Raw genomic sequence first — 23,981 nt, 5'->3', positions numbered from 1 at the left:
CTAGGTTGGAAAAAATGTTTATCCAGTCCAACCATTACTTCAGCACTGCCAAGACCACCACTAAACCATACCACTGAGGGCCTTTTCTACACAGATTTTGAACACTTCCAGGGACAGCGATTCCACCACTTTCTTGGGCAGCCTGTTCTAACACCTGATCACCCCTTCAGTGAAGAAATTTTTCCTATTATGCAGTCTAAACCTTCCCTGGCACAGCTTGAGGCTGTTACCTCTTGTCCCATCACCTGTTACCTGGGAAAAGAGAGCAGCCACCTGGATGGATTTATAATCACATTTATCTATTAAAAATTTTATTTCTTTTGATTCTGGATGCTACTAAAGGTCCTCCTTCCTTTTCCCTCCATACAATTACTGCCCCGGTAGCCGCTTACTTTTGCAGTTAACTCTACAGAAGCTGTAAGTTATCTTTGCTTGAGATTGCTCAGCTATATCCATCTTTGCATTTTAGTGATAGATTTAATCATAGGCACCCACATTTCATTTGGCAAAACAAGTGGAATTCACCCACCATGTGCTAAACTTCATAAAAATCAGTTTAGAACAGCAGGTGAACACACCAATTACTTGCTTTCAGTTGCACTTCACCACAGAAGAATTAACTTTTTTTTTCCGAACGAGCCGGTGTGACCCATGTTTCCCAAAACAGATGCCAAAATTGGTACAAGCTAGTAAATAATCATGACTAGTTTCTGCATCTTCCTCTCAGATAAATAATTCAGAAATGGAAAACTGACACAATAACAGCTCATTAAAACATGAAAAATAAAGGGTAATATTATGCTTACAACTCCAGCATCTTCTGTAAATTTACACCTGTCTGAAACTATGCCATTTGAATCTTAAGTTTCCAACATCATAAAGTGAAATACAGGGAGTTTTAGCAGCTGTTAAAAACATTTCCACAGTGGTTCATGGATCTTACTACTTCTCAGAACACCCAGACTCTTAGCTATTAAAGTATTAATACATTTTTATGTGTTATTCATAGAACGTACATGAAGCTGCAGAATACTAAAGCTTGATTTAACAGGACAAAGTTCCCAGGTCTCATTCTCCAAAAACATTCTTAATTCTTCAAGACGAGTTCTGAAATACAACAAATTAACACTCTTAACTGACAGCAAGAGTAATAAAGGAAGCAGACAATTATTTAACTTGCTCAGTGAAAAACACCTTCAAAGAAGGTGTTCTGTATAAGAAGTCACACTTGAAAACAGATATTTAACTCATTCTTTCAACTGACAGACCACCTAAAACCTGTGGTTACTAATAGAGGGTATATTTTATGACACTTCTGAAGAAATTCTCTAAGAATGCCAATCTCCAAAATTTGGAAACAAACTTTTTTGTCAAACAATTTAAGAGTATAGAGGAACATTTATGATTTTATGCAGTAATACTGGACTTTTTTTCTTCATTGAATACTGTAGAAAACAATGTAATATATACATAAACACTCTGGTAGCAGTACAAAAGCATCTGTGAGCCCACTCAAGACAGATGCTTCTTTTCAAACACACTGAAGCCAACAGGTAGCAAAGGGAAGTAGAAAGAACTGATGTTCTACAGACATCTCAACTTTCCAGAGAAGAAGAATGGCTATTAATCTCCTAAACTATATTTTTCTTTATAGCTTAACTTTACCTTGGTGCTAATATAGAAAACATATTAGAGAACCATAATCAAGCTATTATATCTCTGCATGGTTTCTGTTATATTTTTAATTAGAAAAGCCACCATTCGGACATAAGCAGAACTACCTTTAATAAAGAAAATTTTTTTGCCTATAAGCAGGAACTCATAGGAAAAGACAGCAACAAGCGCTTATTGAGGTCACACTGCTGTATATTTTCTTCTTACTATATGGTATATTTTATTGCTTAATAAGTAGCAGTCTGTAAATTATTCACTGGGTTTCTAATTAGGTGGTAAAATAGTCTAGAAATACCTCTATTTCAATACCAAACTACAATCACCACTGCAGTTAAAATTTTCTTGCCTCAAAGAGATGAGTAATGTGTTGAATTATGGCCACAGTTTGCTGTGTCTATTAAAATTTGCCAGTTAAATGCAAACATACCTCAAGTGCTATTTTCAACGCACTGAATACATGTAGTTGCAAATTTCACAGTAAAGCCAACAATAACAGGAATGCTGTGAAAACCACTGATACAGATTAAAGAAAGATTAGAGAAAGACTGAAGAGAAAGAGTTTTAGAAAAGGAAGTATTTAAAAGCCAGACAGTACCATTTTTTTTATCATTTCAAATCTGAATTCAAGGCTCTGACAAAGTACTTGAACAAATGATCTTCATTTTCACAAGCATGCAAGACTAGAAAGCAGCACACACAGAAGATCTGATGCACTCATTTGTTCTCTGAGAAGCTTTGATCAGACACACCTTTTTACAAATGCACCATCACAAAAAGTAAACTGCATTCCAAAAATTGTCTCCTGATGTTCTCCGCCAAAAGTCCATTCTAATTGTTCAAAGTAATCAATTTTTACTCAAGAACGGCTTCATGTATGCTCTAGTATTGCACTCTCTTCTACGCTTTCTGAATGGCATAACCAGTTCCTTTGAATGCTTTCTCTGTGTTAGCTCTCTAAAACACCATGCTGCCCAGGAAACCACACACTGAATCACAGAATCACAGAATTGTTTAGGCTGGAAAATACCTTTAAGGTCATAGAGTCCAATTATGTTCCATTATGTTGACCATTGCCAAGTCCACCACTAAACCATGTCCCTAAGTGCCACATCTACATGTCTTTTAAATAACTCCAGAATGGCAGCTCATGTCAAATTACACGATCAAAGAACTGATTACTCCTGGGCTCTGAGCATTTCCGCTCTAGGTAGCTTTTATGTACTAATGAATCTTTAAAAGCCCTAGCTTTCCCCCACCCCACCACCCCCAATTAAACACACAGGGGAACTGAAAGCCACATTAGCTTGATCTGAAAATGCAAGATGCTTAAAGCTTTTATGTAAATCAGCCTAAGGGATAGAGCTGGGAGAGAGGGTTTTTTGTATTTTCCCTTCTGAGGACAAAAACATCAGCCAATTAATCTTTACAATAACCACACAGCATAAAACATGTAAAAAGTATTAAAAGGTTCCCATAATCTGAATCATACATTTCCTTTTCTTTTCACAAGATTCCAAGAAATATTACTTAAATAAAAACACAAATTATTTAAAAAAATTATTTCTATATATATTCCATCAATGTTTCTTAGCCTTTATTTTACTCAAAGATAATTCAGAAAATTAGTCTATGATTAATTAAGCAAAATCATGATGGTCAAAACAATATTTACTTAACCAAATAAAGTGTTACACAGTTAAGTCAGTGTAGTAAAAAATGGTTAGGTAGACCAACACAGCTCTTCTGAACCTAGAGCTGCAAGGTCAGTTTCCAAATCAGGAATCAGAAAGGCTTTCAACAGCTAAAGGCAGGTGGGCGGCATCTTAACCAACATATCTCCTGACAAGACATAACGTGCATCTGATTAAGGCTCAAGCTTTTCAGACAGCTGGAACTGATGTCTTCGTCAGATGTCCAAAAAGGAATTCCAGCTACAAACTACCAAAGCTGGAAGAAATTCCAAACCACATTCTCAGCTTCTGAATTTAGACACTGTTCATGTTCTCCTGTTTTAATGTTTATACTTTATCGATACAACAAACGGTTAACAGATCAAGACTGGGATAGTAAGAATTTCTTAGCGCAAGGAACACTATATTTCTTCCCGTATCTCCCATCTTTTCACCCAGAAAAAAAGATGAATGCTAGATAACTAGAATAAAAGAGCTGTCAGCCCTCTAAAACAAAACATTTGGAAAATCAAGACAATTAAAGTGACAGAGAAGTCCTGAAGCTGTCATAGTCATATATCATATCTGAGGCCAGAGACTGTCTGCACATGACAGCATGTATGACTGGCCTCAGATATGATAGTAGACTGAAACATAATTAGACAATGCCAATGAAAAAAAAACATGAAAACATGACTCAAAAGGATGAACTCAGTTCTGAACACCTCATCTGATACAAGATAAAACTGTGTATTAAAAAAAAGTTTCATAGGCCCACATGTCTCTGCCCATGGGAGGGGGGGCTGGAACTATATGATCTTAAGGTCCTTTCCAACCTTAACTATTCTATGATTAGCTCATTATATGTAATGGTATAGAAAAACTAGTAACAATTTTGGTAGGAAGTATGGACTTCAGAGGAATTCATCCTCAGGATCCCAGGAGACAGCTTAAGAGGTAGCCTGAAAAAAATACTAAAATTTTACATAAGAAGTTTTTCATTTTTATCTGGCTTACCTGCTGCAGAACTAGAGTTTTCCACAACCATAGTGAAAGCAAAGGCTTCTCCACCCTCTCCCTTTTTCCAGATCCAGAGCCCTAGTCTCATCATGTAACATTCTACAATCTGCTAACCTCAGTGCAGGAACATTATGCAGTGGAATTACTTTATGAAGTATTGAAAATTGAAACCAACAACAAAAAAAGATGCCATTAGATTCATTCAGTGCACACTTAGTAGTCTCACCTGTGATATGTTTTGAAATAGTTAACACTCTGCTTTCTGATAGATTCTTGCAAAACTTCAGACTTACTGCCACAAAATTCTTCTCCAACTTGCATCAGCCTATAACAATAAAAGTTTAGAAATGTTTATTTATTAATACTGCTGTTTCAATGTGAATTACAAGTCTCAATCATTACCATGAGCATATATCTCTCTCCTTAGAAGCAGAGCACCAATGTTAAGTTGCAAACACTTCATTCATTCCACAAAAGTCCATGTCTCATTTGCTTCCAAATCCTACCATAATGTCCCATACACACAAAGAGCCACAAGCAAAATAAGTATCTTTTGAGATCCCATTATGCTGGGAATGCTGTACAGCTCACCATCTGAATCCATTGTTTTATTATCAAACCAGATGGTTATAATACTGTACAGGTTAGCAGTACTACTACAGTATTTTATTGCTCATGACAAAACCCCTTTAAAAGCTTTTAGCACCATCAAAATTGTCAAATCTGCACAATACTGAAATCATACCACACTTAAGCAGTATTTCAGCAGCAATCTATGCTACTCCTCCCAAAGACATCCTCATAAACTCCCATATAAAGAAGTGCTCTTAGAACTATCAGTAAATGTGAACAAAATTGGCACCTGAATTTAAGTATCTGCCTTAATTAACTGTGCTGACTTATCAGAGTTCAAATTTGTGCACATGTATTAAGCGCTTTTATGACCACATCAGTATACCTGCTGATAACATCAAGCACAAATATGAAGTCGTCATATTTGAAGTTAGACAGATCCGTTCCTAGAAGATAAGTTTTCACTTTCAGTTGAACATCCTACAAAACACAAGCAAGTTTTTGTATACTTAATACACTGAAGACAAAAGGTGAAGGCTCAGATGCCTGGTTTATCAGCACTTTTTTGTTTGCCTTATAACTTTTTGTTTGTCTTATAACTTTTTTGTTTGTCACAACTTCTTGACATTTAGAGTAGAATTGTATTTTTCTGTAACATGGAAGATTTCTCATTGATCTTCTAAAATATTATTATAAACAGTTTCTTTAACACTCTGAACATGAGGTCAATCCTAAAGGCTTTGTTTTCATTGCAAAAACAGAACTCCAGATTACAACTCAGCCATGTTTACAGCTTTTTCATCATACATTTGGGGTCTCACTGAACATCAAACTGAGCCAGCAGTCAGAGGAGGAATACTGTGAAAGCAGGCAGGTTCACAAGACTTCAGGTTCTCCACAGCTATGGTTATACCAGAAACATAAAGCCGTATGACTGTGCTAGCAGAGAAAAGCCCATTAGGAGAGAATAGATCGTGAGGCAGCACGCAGGCTGGGAGAAGTGTAATCAGCATGAAAATTCTGTTACTATGTTTTAGCATCCTGACTGAGTTTGTAAGCATAGAGACTAAGTAGTTACTGAGCCATGGAAATCATATTTCCATTGTTTTGATATATTTAGCTCAAATCAAATCACATAAAAATAAAAATCCCTGCAGAGATTTCTTTAAGAAATCAATACAAATATAACTGTATATTTATATAAATATATATACTTATATGTTACATATTTATATATATACATGTAATATATATATTTATATGTTATAAATACAACTGTATATGGGGGAGGCAGGGAGATAAATATTATGGGGGGAAACGGGAGATGAGGACAAAAAAAAAAAAAAAAAATCAAAACCCACAAAACATACCTGCCATATTCGTGAAAGGCCATGTTCCAATTTCTTTTTTACATAGCTGCGGTCAAAACTGTTCTCTTCCGTTCCAACCACATTGTCACCATCTGAAACTGAAGGTAAAAGGTACTGTCAATATTTCCAAAAGCCTTGAAATGTATCCTACTTTTCTACCCCTAATGAAACTTCTGCCTTAGCTATTCTCGTATCATCCATTATGTAAAAATCCAGGAGAGCTGCAATGCCTTACACTTTTGAGAGGAAACAAATAAAGCCAATATAAATAGTACATGCAAATGCAGACCAGAAGAGCTTCTGACTGCTTTTATGTAAATGAGATACCCCATTTAATAAAAGTTTTAAAAAAACCCAGAGCAACGGATAATGGTATTTCAAACACAAAAGATAAAGTTGAATGCTGAAGTGAGCACTGTTCACCCTCTACAAAATAAGATATTCTACCTTTGTAGACAAGAATCATGAACTTGAAAAGTTCAGAAGATTCTTAACTTTCTGCCCCAGTAAATTCTGTCTGCAACAGGAAGAAAAATACTGAAACCCTTCCCATGAGCTATGCAAACAACATAGTATGTGTTTTTCTTTTTTTCTCCTCTCATACTAATCTGTGTTTATGCACAAAATAATGTCAATCATATAATTAGGCGTTTTTCACTCCTCCCAATTATTTAACTCCAAAACCTTCATTCCCACAGTGGTGAACCACTTTCCAAGAAAGCACTGTAATGCACGGTAAACTTCTGTATGTGGCCCTTTCTCTCCCCGTGGAGGAAATATTTATTTTCATTTAAAAAAAAAAAAAGAGAAGGTAACATTTCTACATGCAGTCTGTGAGCATACAGTTGTGGTTATGCTTGCAGTCTGTCATGGCCCATTGTCACACAATTTGCTTCACGGCCAACGACTGATCACAGGAGAGCTCTGTCTTACCCGGACTAAACATACAAACTTACCCCATGATAAGAAAACTCTGCTGCTTTTGTCAAGAAGAAAAACTATGCATGACCTTTAAAGCCCAAACCATCTAGTGATTTTACACAAAAGATAAAGATTCACATAGAATATTACACCAGAATATTACAAATCATACAGTCCTCCTTCCACCCTATCGTTCAAGTGGTTGCTGAAGAATCAAGAATGTCTTTAGAATCCCAGCATTGCCATGCAGCTCAGACCTGTCTTTCCATCCCTTCTGAAACCTTCAGCTAGTTTTCAGTACTTTAGTGGACTACTCACTCCCTTGTTCCTAGCCCATCTGGTCTCATCTCTCTATCACACACAGGCTCCGAACTCAAACCCATCTCTTTCCCTTACTCCTGATCCCAAAATTTCCTTTCAAAACCTTCCCTGAGGCCCAGACTATCATTTTGCACACATGTGAGGAAGTCTCCCCACAGCTGCCTGCAAGTCACAGGAAGTACAAAGTCCAGATACTCCAGGAACACAGAGAGGGACTTAAAGAAAACTAAATAAACAAATAAATTAAAGCAGTTGCTAACGATATCATGAGAAAAACAGTCCCTATCTATAATTTGGGCCTACCTGGAGAGAAAAAGGGCATGTCTAACATTGTTGGCTTAGGTTGTTTTTTAACCTGTTGGCTTCATGACCAGGTAGGTGCATCAGTGCTACAATGCACACAGGGAAGTAAGAGTAATCCTCAGTGACTAGCAGTAGTGTCGTGGTCAGCACTAACTTGTGGAACACACTGGGGGGGGGGGGGGGGGGGCAAATCTTCCTAGCATTAACAAGGAATTCAGAAGCAATACAAGGCCATGGACCAAACTGCCTCAGAGGGATCACACGCAGCTTCTACCCAGGGAGACAGCACAAAGGCTGTGAAACACATTCTGCTGTTAATCTGTGTGATGCTGACAGATGGCTCAGGTGCATCTCCAGAAGCTTTTCATTCATGAGCCGATCTCATCAACGCAGGGACAGGATTTTACATGGCCACCCAAAACGAGCAAGGGCAAAACTGTCACCAGCAAACTGAATCCCTGTTACAACAGTGTTCCTTAGATGGTAATATGGTACCAGGACCACTGAGAGAGCTAACCCAGACTGACCTTGGCAGTTCTTAATGACTAAGCTTCATATTTTTTTCCCCAAAAGCCTCCTGGCTTTCCTCAGAGACAGCAGCAATTTTTCATGTTATTGTACTTTAAATCCTAGCCAGCAACTAAGTACCAGGCAGCCGCTTGCTTACTCTTCCCCCGCTTTACCTCCAAACCCCGTCCCCGGTGGAGAAATGGCAAAAGGTGTAATTATGAATAGTTCCCTCTAGATGGCTCCCGAAGTACAGAGGTGACGACAATGCTGAGCACACACACCAGATCTGTTTCGCGACCAGCGATTCTATCGTGTCATGAACCAGTACCATAAAGAACAACGAAATTATAACATTGTGTCCCTCCTCACTGGCAGAGCACGAGAAACTGAGAAGTCCTTGATCAGGGTAAGCATTACTTAGCAACAACTAAAACATCGGTGTGTTATCAGCATTGTTCTCAGACTAAAGCCAAAACAGCACTGTACCAGCTACTGAGAAGAAAAATAACTTCTAATTTTGCTATCTACTAAGGAAAACTCCAGAACCATAAAGAAGCCCATTTGACAGGGCCAAAAAAATTTTGTTAACAACACAAGTGCATTGTCAAAAGTGATTTATCATGGAATATTAAACAAAATACAAACAGAAATAAGAATTCAACTAGGGAAACACTAAGCAGATCTGTATCCTTTCTCTGACTGTACAAGTAAACAAAAGCAGCTATCTTAACAATTGCACGCTCTTTAGGAGTTTCTGCCACCTCCTCTCTTCTGTACTGCTGCAGAGTGAAGCCAAGCCTAAACAAGTCACCTAATAAACCTTTGAACTATTCTCAAGATAAAGACCATAGCCCTTGTCTTCATGAACTGCTGTTTATGAAGGAATGGTTGGAGAGAGTCATATGGATGCTAGTGCTCAATAAAAATCCATGCAGTATTGTCTCTGGCGATCTCCTGGTGCTCCTGGTTTATGGCCAGTCACACTAAGAGGTCTTGTTTCCAGAGTCTTTGAATGAACTGCACTGATACCACCAGTGCAAACGTAAGAATTTAGGATAATTAATTTCCTTGAGAATCAGGCTGAAGAATTTGGATTAGGTAGCAAAATAGATAAATACTCATAATTTCACATAAAAATAAGAAGTTATTCTTCTGGATGCCCAATTTAAATACAGTAATGTTTCAGGTTTCTTAGTATTTCTCCAAAAATCATAAAATCAGTCTTCAGCCACAACAAAAGGTTTTTGTTTAATCCTTGCTAGGCAGAGATTAAAAAAAAATAAAAAAAAAGAAAAAAGAAATCAATCAAATCACTGTCCTCTATCTTCTTCATTCTTTGAACACCAAGCAGGTCTTCAGAGAATTTATGCAGTATTATAAATGGAATGTTTTGAAAATTAAAAGTGTTGAAATTAAATTTACATCTTGCATCATTTTCTTCTTGTTTTTTATTGAATCTATTACAGCTATTGCAGTTGTTAGAAACTTCTACCACTACAATTACACTACTGAAATCAGAAACTTAAAAGCTATAGTGATCATTTTACTGCTGAGTTTCAGCTCTTCTGTTAAGTTAGTGTCTGAGGAGTGCATGTGAATTACATTAACATCACAGTAAATTTTATGGTACGTGAAAATCCAGCTGAACCAGATAGGGCCTCACACAAACCAATGTGACTTTTAAGTTCACTTTGCTTTAAGCAGGGAAGACAAAATGACCCGACAGGTCCATGAAAACTCATTTTTTAATTTGATTCTACACTACAAACAGAAACGATGAAACAATGCTTTGACCATGACCAACAGTGCGAGGGAAAATGTTACAGTAAACCATTTATTTTCACGGATGAAAACGCATACCACAGTAATTTGCTGTTTTAGATACAAACGCCAAAATCACACTAAGTAGCAGCTCACTACATGTGACATAGAATTAATTTCATGCTATGGAGTTGATACTTTTAGTTCACTAATTTTATTTTAAGTATGACTAAAAAAGTCCTACATATGAACACTTAATTATATCTTCCCAGTGATATATTAGAGCAATTAGTTAAGTGTTATTATTGATGATTCATAAAATTATCAATTCATTTCACTGTGATCTTACTGCTCCTCTGTTATAACATTTCAGCAAACTAATCTCATCAGTATTTCCTCTTTCATGAAAGGTACTAAAAACTGTCTCATGCTTTAAAAATTTCTAGGATTACATTTATATCTAGTTATCTGTCTCTATTTAGTTTATTCCAAATAAGGGTTTTTTTTTTAACTTAAATGACAGTAATCCCCAAATACCAGTCCACACTGTATCTGAAAGAACAACTGCAAATTCTGAACTCAATTCTAGGGGAAAAAAAAACAAACCAGAAAACAAATAAACAGAATAATTAACAATATAAATCAGGCACACCCCTTTCCTCAGAAACAGAGAAGAGCAATTATGTAAAGTACATTTTAACATCTGTAACAGGCATTAATAATCACAAATACACAACACACGATCTAGATGAAGTGCAACCTCCTTTTCTTAATCCATGCAGGACTTCTTTTGGATAAGCTTCACTACTAAAATAGAGCTATCTAACTCACACCTAGGCCCAGCTTCTTACTTCTACAGCTGGGTTTGTGCCCTAAGGTCAAGAGTCCCTTGCCCCATTTAAGGTACTAAGGTGCTAACATTAACTGGCACAATGAGAGAAAAATACTGGGGTTTAATTGAGGGAACAATTTTAGCATAATCTTCTGAACTGCATCCATGGTTCCTTCTGAGATACCTGCCTTTCTACAGGAATTCTGCTCTTTGGCTTTAAAAAGCTATTAAATTGATAAATATAAAATGATATTTCCATATACAGGTTTAATAATTATTACAGCATAAGCAATGACTTTTAGAAAAAACAGGTATCTGGCAGATATTTATAGCTCCTCTGAAATTAAATTATACTTGTGAAATTCCCTTTCGGGTGCTTTATCATTACTGAGGCATTTGAAACAATGATTCAGTAGCACAAATATATTCTGGGTGTATATTACAGCTAAGCCACATTTCCAGAAACTTAAAAAATGAGTGACAGAAGATTTACTGGATTAGTAGTAAACATACCAAAATACGCTGGCATGCATTTAAAAATCAATGCATTTAAAACTACTCATGTGTCTGAACATACCACTTTATTAGGCTTAATGGTTCCTTTAAATGACTTTGCAGTGCAAATGATTTTCTTTCTTCAGGATATCACAAGTAACCAGACCAAAGGGACCTATTTTTAAAATTACATCTGGAGCTGAGCAAGTAGTCTACTACTGTGATAATGTTTTCATGCAATAAACTCTTTATGATACCTTCTTTAACCTGCTTTATTTTACACATACAAAGATCACAACATTATGAAGAGAATGAAATGCAATTATCTGAAATGATTTTAAATTTAAAAATAAATATTACTGAGAATAAGCAATCCACTCAAAACCTCAGAATCTTCCTTCATATGGTGCATCCTAAAATCAAATATTTCCACTCTGAATTTTAATTCCGATAGACTTATAAAAAGCTCCATCTCAAATATCAGTTTCAACAAATCCACTCTTTTTTTATTTTTTTAAGATTACACACAATATGGGAAGGACACTGAAGAAAATACTTTCATTGACTTTTCAAATTTAAAGTAGGAAGACAATGTTAATGAGCATAAATTACATTCTTTTTAAGACTGAAGCTCTGTAATAAATCTGATTGTGACAGAAATGTTGGATTTCAACACATTGTAGGAAGCAGTGTTCCACTATCTATTCTTTACTTCTATTTCCAATTGTTTTCCCTTTTTTTCTTATCTTTTCCCCTTTCTTCTTATTATCTAACATAAAGGGTACAAGTTTTATGCAAATCAGGCAAGGATGAATAACTTCAGCAGCAATCCCATAGCCTTCATCCTTCGGCTGAAAGTAGCAGACCTATCTGATTCCAATAAATGGGAGCTTTGCATAAATCTTAATACTATAAATTTCACACTCTGCTCTCTGCCAGCCACAAGCATCTTGGGTTAGTGGGGACAGCAGACAATAGATGAAGGTTTAGTGCTCCTGTCCTAAAAATATCAACTAGGACAACAATAATAAATCAAAATTATACTCTAAGATAAAATATTTGCCTTTTCCTGTAAGGGTATCAAGGAAATTGTGACAGCAACTTATAATGGATTCACTAAAAATCCTGTGATTCCTAAAAATCACAACAACGGATTTGCAACAGATTCATTTCCTGTTTTTTCAGTTACCTTTCCTAGTACACAATCCAGGATCCTAATCTACTAAACTTAATATGCAGTGAAAATTTCAACATTGATCAAAAAATCTGGACTTTCACTTTGGTTCTATATTAAAGGGAAAAAATCCTCAGATTTTGTAGTCATCTACCACACCTGACTTCCACTCAACAATAAGCAGTATTTAAAATAAAACTGTTTATATCTGCATAATGCCACATACATATATTCATTTTAAAATTAACCTTACACTGAAGACTACAAAAATCCAGCGAGTATTTAAGTCCTCACTGCACATTATAGGCAATAATGTGGAAGGCACTGAGTCAAGACCACAAAGGTACTGACATACAAATTAACAACTCAAGACAAGAAAAGTTATTTCAATTACTGTAAGTTTCACATCCAGAACAGTTTCTTACCAGATGATACAGCTGCTACCTCATCTTGGTCATGACTCTCATGCCACTGCATCGTTCGGTAGTAACTGAGCATGACTTCCCAGAGGGCTTTACAGAGATCAGCAAGGCACGGAATGTAGCTATCTGACGTAATATGCTACAGAAAAACAAAATAATGTTGTGAAACTTAACAATTGTATTCTTGTTTTGCAAAATAATAAAAAAAAATAATAACAAAAACTTCCATATTCATACAGCTGAGGTGCCTGACATATCGGCTTCATTTTCAACAGTATTTGAGAGCTGATGCCTGATTTTAGTCAACTGATCAAATGCTGTCTAAAAGTGCAAAGTTTATTCGTTAGCAACTATTTTTTCTCTCTTTTTTCCTTTTCAATAAGCCTACATGGTAACCACATCTTAAATTTATGGAACAGCAAGGCAGACACAGAAGTAACACCACACTGTCTAATGATGAGCACCTCTTACTATCAAAGAGGAATGCAGCCACCCCTGTGACATGCAGACACTGTATCAGTTCCATGGTATATATACTTGTACTTCAGTAGTACATAGCAGCCATCCTGCCTGATGCCTCATGGATTGAATGCTGTATAAATAATTCAGTTTTAAAATAAACAAACAAACTTAGATGGCAGCTGTCCTACCTCCACAATCCACCCTGCTCCAAAGAGCCAACTCTAATTTAAGATATTCATTAGATATCAGAGAGATAGATATGCAGTAGAAATATCTGTGATGAGGTTGTCAGGTAAAGGGATGAATTTGAGAAAGGGTTTTGCTGAATGAAGAAAAGACCCTAAAATATACTGCTTATCTGAGTGGCAATGGTAAGTCACCCTCATCTCACCTACTGTGAAGAATCACAGCCTCACAGTTTATAAACAAGGGCAAAGTCCAGCTGCGCAAGTGTGATTTCAATTACATTATTATTTAAAGGTTCTTAGAGAAGTCTGGAATGTCAAACTAACACTGTAGTAGATAACAGTTCACAATTTCCTACTGCTGCTTCAGCACCCACATTTGACTTCTGCAAGGCTAGTTAGCTTTTACCATGCGGTACTACTTGCTAATCGAAAAATGAATATCCAAAATGATACGAAAGCTTTGGCATTAGAGTTACAACAAAACTCTTTAAAAACAGTAACAGCTTCTGCAACAGTGATGCCCACATAGCCACCAAAATTATCAACCACAGATTCTCTGGAGAGCAAACCCTAATCAAAGCAAGCAATTCTCTCTGAATTGCATCCTCATCCAATGATGTTACCTGCAGTGTTCTAAACACCGTATGTCCTTCCTGAGCAACAAATTGCAATAAAACTTTAATAAGCTTAACTAGTACATTTGTTGGAGAATAACATTAGACTGGACAGATTTCTTTGCAAATGCACATGCATCACTTACATCCCTCCTATTTTTCAGCTTTCAGGTTAAAAAAAATTATAAACTGCATGCCTTTATTTTCTATTTATTCATGTTCTCTGGCTTCCTAAGCTTAAATAATGATCCTGTCAGTAGCATATACCATCTAAGCCATATTCTCCTACACTCTGCTTATAATTAAGAACTCAAAAAACCTATTCTTCAGCATTAATAGATGTCACTAGCAAAAGTATCTGGGGGCTGCATATTAATATGTCTTTTCAGTTTGCTTGCCCTTTTTTTTTAATGAATCATTACTATGGTTCTGTTACCTAACAAATCAGAACTGCCTTAGGAATATAAATCAGAGACCCTGGACAAATTAACAAAAACAGAAAAAAGGTCAAGTTGTACAGAAAAGTAACAATTGAGAACACTACTTTTTTCTAACACACCCTCTAATTAGAGAGTTGATACACATTAGAGACTGCATTTTTGAGACATTTTAATCTCAGGTACAACAAATCTTTGCTGACAATGGAACAGAATAGGGTAATAAGTTTAGCATTTAAACAGCAAGTTGTCCTGCCATTTCAACTGCTGTTTCAACCATTTTCTCTGCCAACTCATCAGGCAATGTTACTCTAACTGTATTTCAGGGGCTTAGTAGGTATAAAATCAAACTTCAGTTGTGCAGATCACTATACTTGAAGAGACATATTGGCTTCCAGGTAGCCAGGATGAAAGGATTGCTTGGTATTTACCAAGTTACTTCCATTTAGACCACGGAAATAACTGAATTTCTCTGAACTTATATTAGAAGAAAGAAAATCAAAACTTGAAGATGAAGCAGCTGAACTCCTTCTTGCTCTAGAGTATTCAAAAGGTGAAAGGATGCAAGAGTTAATAGCATGGCATGTTGCTAGGAAAAGAAATCCTTAACAAGGAAACAGTGACTTACAGTGCACAGGCACATAAGCTACATAAATACCCAAGAATTACTGAAAACATTATTCTTAAAAAAAAAAACACCAAAACACACACACACAAAAGAAACCCCACCACATTATTATAAAATGCAGTACCTGACTTCCAGAAAAGACACAAAAAGGTAAACCAAAGAAAAACTCTTTATATTCCCCCAGGAAAATAGGAAAGAGCTGACTGATTTCATTTAGAAAGACTTTTAGAAACACACAACAGGAGATCTGCCCCAAAAGGAACACTGATTTTATATTACTTCCATTGTTTAATTAGAGTGAGTACTCCATAACCACTTAATACGTTAAGAGCATCCTGTCTTAACAGTTTAGACAGATTGAAGAGGGTTCTCACTGGAACTAGACAGAAAAAGAAGGCTCATATTTTAGTCTTAAGCAAATTAATCCCTGACAACTGAATGCAGGAGGTTAAAATCTGTTGGTATTTTTTCTATGGGAAGTTAGATATGGAATTGCTGTGATAGTCCTGCCTATTCAGCACTCTGATTTCACAAATGTACTGCAATAGTTCACAACTAACACTGACAAGCATGGTCAGCAATAGAGACCAAAAATTCGCATCTGCAGCCTGTCCCTAAATACCCGATTGTTACCAAGAGAGTAATGAAATATTAAAAGGAAAAAAATCTGTATATTTCAAGGAAGTTACAGCAGCATTCATAGTACGTGGTAGTCCCAAAGTAGCATATTACACTGAAGACATGGTGGTTGTGAAATGTTATTCTCCTGTTTGAATCCTAAAATTTACTTCTTTACACTTACTTAGATGGCATGTACACTAACGCCAAAGAGCTAAGATCTAATGCAATCAAAATCAGCAGTAAGTTGTGAATATCCAATCTCTCAATTAGCCTATGAGTTGTATTAAGAAACTATAGTAGCTTCAGAGTTACTTTAATAACTGAGTCCCTACTTACATAAAGTACACTTAACAACAGATTAAAAATTATAGATATATTCAAGGAATACATACTGTACAAAGGTCTTTATACTGTAACTTCTGGAACTTTGTGTCTGTGTTTCCTGCGCACAGTTCCACATATCCAAGGACTACTTGAAACACAGTGTTGTGAATGGCTTGAGTGAAGTGCATGTGTAATTGGTCCATTGCTGTCTGAAAAAAAAACAAGAAGGAATAACAAATAGTAAAATTCAATTTGTCATATGCCATCATCTTTTAATGCAAGTCTTTTTCAGCACTGAATACAGGAGATTATAAACATGACCTCCAATCCTTGTTTCAAAAATATCTAAGACTACATAATATTACAGTATGGTAACATAAAAGGGTTCAGATACTACCAGCAAAATCATTTTCCCCTGTCATCCTCTCTCTATAACTCACTATGTGTCTTACTCAGGAGATAAGTACTAACCTGTGTTTTTCCAAGTAGCCTGTAAGCTTGCTGAACTTTTGTATAGTGACTGATATCAAAGTTCTTGCATATTTTGGAGAGTGCTACATCCAACTGTTCCTATATAAATCAAGAAAAGAAAAGAAAGCTATTACACTTAATAAAACACTTTATTAAACTTAATTTACACTTAATAAAACTTATTATATAAGTATATTAGTTGTATACTATTACACTTAATAAAACACTTAATAAAAACTGGCCAAGTAATACATTACTTAAACAACAGCAAGTGAGGAAAATATGTTTATTTACACAATCTGATAATTATGCTTGTAAAATACCCAAGACCGTACATTACTGGACTATTTTGAGGCACTCAAATGTTACTTCTTGCAGCCTAAAATACTTCAGTCTTGTATTTCTGTGAGCCAAACAGTTCTACCATTTCCAAGAACAAACACACTAAAAGCTACACTACTTCTCTGAAGTGATGTATATTTTGCAAAAGGCTAGCACCCCACTATGGGAGAGCTGGGATTTCTAACTTTGTCTGTTCCACTCCTAAGAAAAACCCAGATCTGCAGAGAAAGAAAATACTCCCCTGGTGTTTCAGCACAAGCAATTCAATTACAGACTTCTCAACCCTCTCACTGCCATCTGTTAAATGGAATAAACACTACCTGACTTTAAAGTTCATTGTGAAATAAGTAATTTATGGAGTACTATACCAGCACAATGATCAGTACCAAAGGAGAAAAAAGAAAGTAAGCACACATACAGAATTACTAGTTCTGCCATCAGAGCTGTGTCTGAGCACACTGAACAGCTTTGTAATAAATGAAGTTCCCCTATTATGTGCGCTGAATGAAAAAACACTAAAATGGGATGATATACTTAATGAGTAACCAATAAAGCTTCCAAGAATTTGACCATGTAACTTAAGAGCACAATTATCACTTAGACACCATAATATATACAGAGATACACAGCCTAATTCTAGTTATTATTAATCAAAAATGCATGAAAAAGCAAACACAATATATGATAATATAGACAGCTAGCAGGTATTTTTTTCTCTTTGCTAGTCACTAAAGCCATTTCAATTCTTATTGTTTAATGATCTTGCAGTGTAGCTTTGCTCTTGCAAACAGAAACCAGAGGAAATGGTGGGTTTGCCTCTACATACTTTTACTTACTCCACTGGAAAATTTTCATGAATTATTTCGTAAGTCACGAAAGATTTATGAATTTTAACTCTAGATATTGGGGGAACAAGCTGTTGCAGTTGGGGTGAGGAGAGGGGAGTGTTACTGTGTTGTTTAAGTGGTTCAGTATTTTCTTTAAGCACAAAAAAGGACACGAGAATACAATCAAAATTACGCCCACTGTAGGAGAGGAACTGGTTCGAGGCCATCTTAAAAATCTGAATGTGCACAAGTACGTGGGTCCTGATGAGATCCATCCGTGGGTCCTGAAGGAGCTGGCGAATGAAGTTGTGAAGCCGCTGACCATCATATTTGAGAAATCATGGCAGTCAGGTGAAGCTCCCGATGACTGGAAAAAGGGAAATATAACCCCCATTTTCAAGAAGGGGAAAATGGATGACCCAGGGAACTACAGACCAGTCAGTCTCCCCTCTGTGCCTGGCAAAATCTTGGAGCAGATTCTCCTGCAAGGCATGCTAAGGCACATGAAAATCAACAAGGTGCTTGGTGACAGCCAGCATGGCTTCACTAAGGGGAAATCCTGCCTGACCAATTTGGTGGCCTTCTATGATGGGGCTACGGAACTGATGGACAGGGGTAGAGCAGTTGATGTCATCTACCTGGACCTGTGCAAAGCGTTCGACACTGTCCCACATGACATCCTTGTCTCTAAATTGGAGAGACATCAATTTGATGGATGGACCACTCGGTGCATAAAGAACTGGCTGGATGGCCACACACAAAGAGTTGTGGTCAATGGCTCAACGTCCAGCTGGAGACCAGTAACGAGTGGTGTCGCTCAGGGATCGGTGTTGGGACCGGTCTTGTTCAACATCTTTGTCGCTGACATGGACAGTGGGATTGAGTGCGCCCTCAGCAAGTTTGCCGATGACACCAAGCTGTGTGGTTCAGTTGATACCCTGGAGGGAAGGAATGCCATCCAGAGGGACCTTGACACGCTTGTGAGGTGGGCTGATGCCAACCTCATGAAATTTAACCATGCCAAGTGCAAGGTCCTACACCTGGGTCGGAGCAATCCCAGGCACAGCTACAGGTTGGGCAGAGAAGAGATTCAGAGCAGCCCTGAAGAGAAGGACTTGGGGGTGCTGGTGATGAGAAAATGAACATGAGCCGGCTTCAGTGTGCACTCCCAGCCCAGAAAGCCAACCGTATCCTGGGCTGCATCAAAAGGAGCATGACCAGCAGGTCAAAGGAGGTGATCCTGCCCCTCTACTCTGCTCCTGTGAGACCTCACCTGGAGTACTGTGTGCAGTTCTGGTGTCCTCAACATAAAAAGGACATGGAACTGTTGGAACAAGTCCAGAGAAGGGCCACGAGGATGATCAGGGGACTGGAGCACCACCTGCATGTAGACGGACTGAGGAAGTTGGGGCTGTTCAGCCTGGAGAAGAGAAGGCTGCGTGGAGACCTCAGAGCAGCCTTCCAGTATCTAAAGGGGGGCCTATAGGGATGCTGGGGAGGGACTCTTCATTAGAGACTGTAGTGACAAGACAAGGGGTAACGGGTTAAAACTTAAACAGGGGAAGTTTAGATTGGATATAGGAAGGAAATTCTTTACTGTTAGTGGTGAGGCACTGGGGGCTGCCCAGGGAGGTTGTGAATGCTCCATCCCTGGCAGTGTTCAAGACCAGGTTGAACGAGGCCCTGGGTGATATGATTTAGCATAAGGTGTCCCTGCCCACGGCAGGGGGGTTGGAACTAGATGATCTTAAGGTCCTTTCCAACCCTAAGTATTCTATGATTCTATGAAAATATGAAAATATGTGGGGGTTTTTCCTAAGCAAAACCGTAAAAGTACAAGTAACCTAAAGCTAAAAAACTCCTTTAAAAGGTTACTCAGCAATCTGAATTTCAATCATATATTGATTAAAAAAGAAAATAATTTTTCTTTTATTTCACGCAGAACAGCTGTACAAAGGGAGAAACAGGGCTGTCAAACTGCCCATGAGCAGAGCTCCTAAACTCAGAGCACATAAATCTTTTGAGCTATATTTTTTCAATGGCTCCTTCCATTATATCCCTTTGCATTTTATTTGTAACAGAATATAAAAGCAAAGTCAAATGTTAAAACCTAAATTACAAGGAAAGGGAAAGAAAAGAAAAAAAAGGAATGGACTTAAGCTGAAGTCCCCAACTATTCAGAAGACTAATTATTAAAATATTAATTAGCAGAATATGAGTCTATATTCATTAGAGCATGTACTTAAAGAGAACACTCTATGAACCCCAGGATGACTTACATTTCTCCCATATGCACAGATGTAAATTAGTCAAAAATATTTCTATAAATTATCAAGTAATAAAAATCCTGAATATGATCATTAAGGTAGCCGTGAATTGATTTTGCCAACCGACTTGGCATATTTTACCCGATTTTAGTAGGAACAGAATTTGCTCTAAAAGTGTACATCCTCATCATCCGGCAAGTGTACCTTTGCTCCAGTACGTCATGTTACTGCTTTAACACTTACAATGGGCACAATTACTGAGCTAGGCTCATAAGTTTGAGAACACATTATACAGTTATTTAGGTTGACTGCAGCACAAAAATCCACATGAATAGCAATGACTATAGCATTCCAAAGACAGTATTTGAAAGAAATGTGCATGTTCTGTAGTTGCTAACAACATCAGACTAGATACCTCTAATACCTAGAGATTACATACTAACAGTTGCTGAACATCAATACATTTGTTCTTACCTCTATTTGTTCCAAGGTGTCTTGCAGTTTTGAATTCAGCTCACTAGTAATAAAAGAAAAAAAATGTTTAAAATAAAAAATACTTATCTTACTAAAATTTCACACCACGTTTCTTTTTTCCAAAAAGCCCACGTTTGCCCACTACCAAGCCACAATATAGTAATTTATCATAAATCATTAACCTGCTGTTACTGTGTCAGGCTAGGATCACCCAACTCTTGTTTTTACTGAAAGGCACTTGATGCAGGCATTTGCAGTCTCCTAACACTTCGTATTAAAATACCTTCTGCAGCAGCACACCATCCAAGGTTTATAATGCACCTGTGTTAACAGGGCCCAGGCAAGATCCCATCCTGATAGGATTTAGCAAAGCATTCGTTCAACAACATTCCCAAACTTCAAGAAACTCTTGCTGTAAATGTTTTGATTTGGCGCTGTGGTCTACAGCAGAACATATCCAGAAGGGTCAGGGCTGTCAAATCTTTGCAAACTATGGTACAGTAACTTTCATTTGATGTTCAGGAACCCTTTACAGTTACACTCAGAAAGACTTTTTAAGACCATTATTTCACTTCGCTGAGCTTTATTTCATATAGAAATATTAACAAAAACAGCTACCATAAGAGAAACTATTTAGGACAAAGAAAGGCACAACTGCTCCTTTCCAACAATCAGCTTTAAAAATTTAAGAACACCAGCCAGAAAGACACAAAGTATGACTACTATGTTTGTGTTTGGCAAGGTCAAAGCAACCAAAAAATAGGCAAGATATTTCAAACATGGAAAGCACAGAGTTTTCATGGGATAATCACCATACCTGATTTTACACCACTTACTTCTATGCTCTATATCTTTTCTTAAGGGGCCTACATTAACTGTCAACTATTAAAAGACAGATTCTAGCTTTCCTTACTAGTTCTCTCCACTAAAATGATATGCCCATCATCTCCCCTTTTTCAGTTCTGTTAGATAACCTGAATACAACACCCCCCAAAGAAAGGTTTAAATACAAAAGAAAAAAAAAAAAAAAACATCAGAAAGAGCTGGAATTAGACACTGAATTGAGTAGCCACTTTTCTTAGTGGTTTCTACACATGCAACAAGCCTTCAAACAGAAAAGCCTCCATAACAATTTAATGTTAGTAAATCTGCTGCTGCAGGTGATAAGCATTTCCTGTCACTCCAGTCTTTTTAGCTAGCAAGAAGACATTAGAGCAAGAGTAAGAACCTTGCACAGAATCACTCCTTTTTTCAGGTTTCAGAACTATGTACAGCATAGACCATCCTGCCCTGCATATAAGCATGTAGTTCATTTACATGTTGAAATTAACTGGTCTAAAAAACAGAAGCTGCTGACATTAGTAAAAAATGATGCAACACACAGGTAGCCTCTGCACAGACTGAACGAATTAAGCAAATGTACCACTGCAGGTCCTATGATAATTCAACAAGCCCTATGGTAGCAGATAGCACATAAACATAAGGCTATGACTCCTTTCAAGCAAATGTCATGAAATGCTGGTGCCCTAGTTGTGCCTACTGGCCAAGTTTTTTCACCTCTCCTAATTAAATCAGAAACACACACGGATTTTTCACCTCAGCCAGGCAATACACATACTCACATACATGAAGAATTTGCTCAACTACTTCCAATGTAGGGCTGAAAAATTTCCTGGGCTCTAGAAACCATTTGTTGATTACTGCAGGTGATCACATTTGACTAATTTCACCTGTACACCAGCAGAGATCCTCACAAAAACTAGCTCCTTGTTTTCACTATTTTGAATGCCAGTCAGGTCTCAGCTTGCAGTCAGCTGATGACAGGAGGCTTGGTCAGCCCACCATTCTGAATCCTCATGAGACCATTCCCAGCAAATGCTTCAAGATCAGGGCCATTACCGAATGGTGTACATTTCTTTTCTTTTGGAAGACAAGCAAGATCTTGTTCCATATGAAACACAACCAAGGTAAAACTGCCTGGTGTTTCTTACCCCTACTATTTAATGCAACTCCTGTGACAGCAGTGTCTTCCCATTCAAGTAAGGACTCAAGCACCAATTTCAAATACACATGCTCATTGTTTATTTATTCAACCAAGCCATAATACATGGAGGTCTTTGCTAGAACACAGCTTACATTTATGCTGACTAATTTAGGAGAAGAAAGTGCAATCACAAAATTTTCCAAGAAAAGTTACTTTGATCAAGAAATGTAGTGTCCAGCTAAATCTGCATGTATTTTCTAAGTCATAATTATAAAGGTAGTGTTTGGACATAATGACTACATGGTTATTATGAAAGCCCATTTACCATAATTGAGAATTTTATTCAAAGCATTAATATCATTCATAAAAAAAGTATTAGAAGTCTCTTTTTTTTTTAATCCACATCCATACAAATCTAAATGAGCACATTTTTAGAACCACATTACTGCAATTAACAGAAGTAACATCTTGACCCAAATGCAATAGACAGAGTCATCCTATTATCTGACAATGTATTTTCTACAGATTTCTCAAGGGAGTCTTCTCACATCAGAACCGATCAAAGGCAAAAGTCTTTGATTTATATTTTTAAACAAGAATTAATCACATAATACAAGCATTCCCTAGGAAGAAAATAATGGAAAACAGAAACCATAGACATCCAGCCTATCATTTTAAAGGAGGATGAGGAGCAGCTTTGAAAAACAAGTCTTTGCAGGGAGGCTGAAATATTTGCCTCTTCAGATTATGAATATACCAAAATAAAAACATTATGTGCTTCATAGGAAGGTTTAAATCCCTGAGAGCTACACCCAATTGTTATTCATCACCATCCCCAAGAAAAATGTGAACTATTGTACAAAGGAAGGCACCGATTCTTGTCATGTGGACAGTGGGTAATGCAAAAGGATAATGTGAAAACTTCATGGTAAGACACAGAGGCAATGCCTCATACAAGCACGTGTTATAAAAGCTACTACATCTCTTTTTTTTTTTTTTCAGCTACCTGGTTTTTACTACAATCCTAAACAGAAATGCAAAAGATTCATTAATTTTGCCAAATACCCTGCTAGGCAGACATTATTCCATACAATAAATATTCTCTGATACTTCTGCAAGTAAAACTGTGCACAGAGAATGAAATGTAAGCACTGGGGCTGGGATTTGCATTCCTTCTGCTCTTCCAATGCAAACAAAAACAAGCTCAAAAAACTCTCTCAGAATAAAGAAGCGGGGCTGATTTTTTTCTGTCACCATCCTTTGTTTCAAGAAACTGTCTTCTTGCATGCAAGGATA

At 37.0% G+C, this 23,981-nt stretch overlaps 1 protein-coding gene across 2 annotated transcripts in view; it reads right to left on the bottom strand.

Annotated features, from left to right (window-relative positions):
• VPS50 (VPS50 subunit of EARP/GARPII complex) overlaps positions 1 to 23,981 on the bottom strand; it is an 87,062-nt gene that overhangs the window by 43,592 nt on the left and 19,489 nt on the right. For both annotated transcript variants that reach the window (XM_061468480.1, XM_061468481.1), the window contains exons 10-17: positions 20,702 to 20,744; positions 16,792 to 16,890; positions 16,389 to 16,529; positions 13,050 to 13,185; positions 6,308 to 6,405; positions 5,323 to 5,417; positions 4,591 to 4,689; positions 1,017 to 1,107 (exon numbers count right to left, since the gene is read on the bottom strand). In XM_061468480.1, the coding sequence (XP_061324464.1) occupies positions 1,017 to 1,107; positions 4,591 to 4,689; positions 5,323 to 5,417; positions 6,308 to 6,405; positions 13,050 to 13,185; positions 16,389 to 16,529; positions 16,792 to 16,890; positions 20,702 to 20,744 (802 nt within the window). The remainder of the gene's footprint in view (positions 1 to 1,016; positions 1,108 to 4,590; positions 4,690 to 5,322; positions 5,418 to 6,307; positions 6,406 to 13,049; positions 13,186 to 16,388; positions 16,530 to 16,791; positions 16,891 to 20,701; positions 20,745 to 23,981) is intronic.

The sequence above is a fragment of the Pezoporus flaviventris genome, unplaced genomic scaffold (genome assembly GCF_033815535.1).
Source record: "Pezoporus flaviventris isolate CSIRO_AGI_PZ_B2104156 unplaced genomic scaffold, CSIRO_AGI_Pfla_v1 ptg000047l, whole genome shotgun sequence".
NCBI classification, from domain to species: domain Eukaryota; kingdom Metazoa; phylum Chordata; class Aves; order Psittaciformes; family Psittacidae; genus Pezoporus; species Pezoporus flaviventris.
The sequence above is the reverse complement of the archived record's forward strand: the minus strand, read 5'-3'. Positions and strand labels throughout refer to the sequence as shown.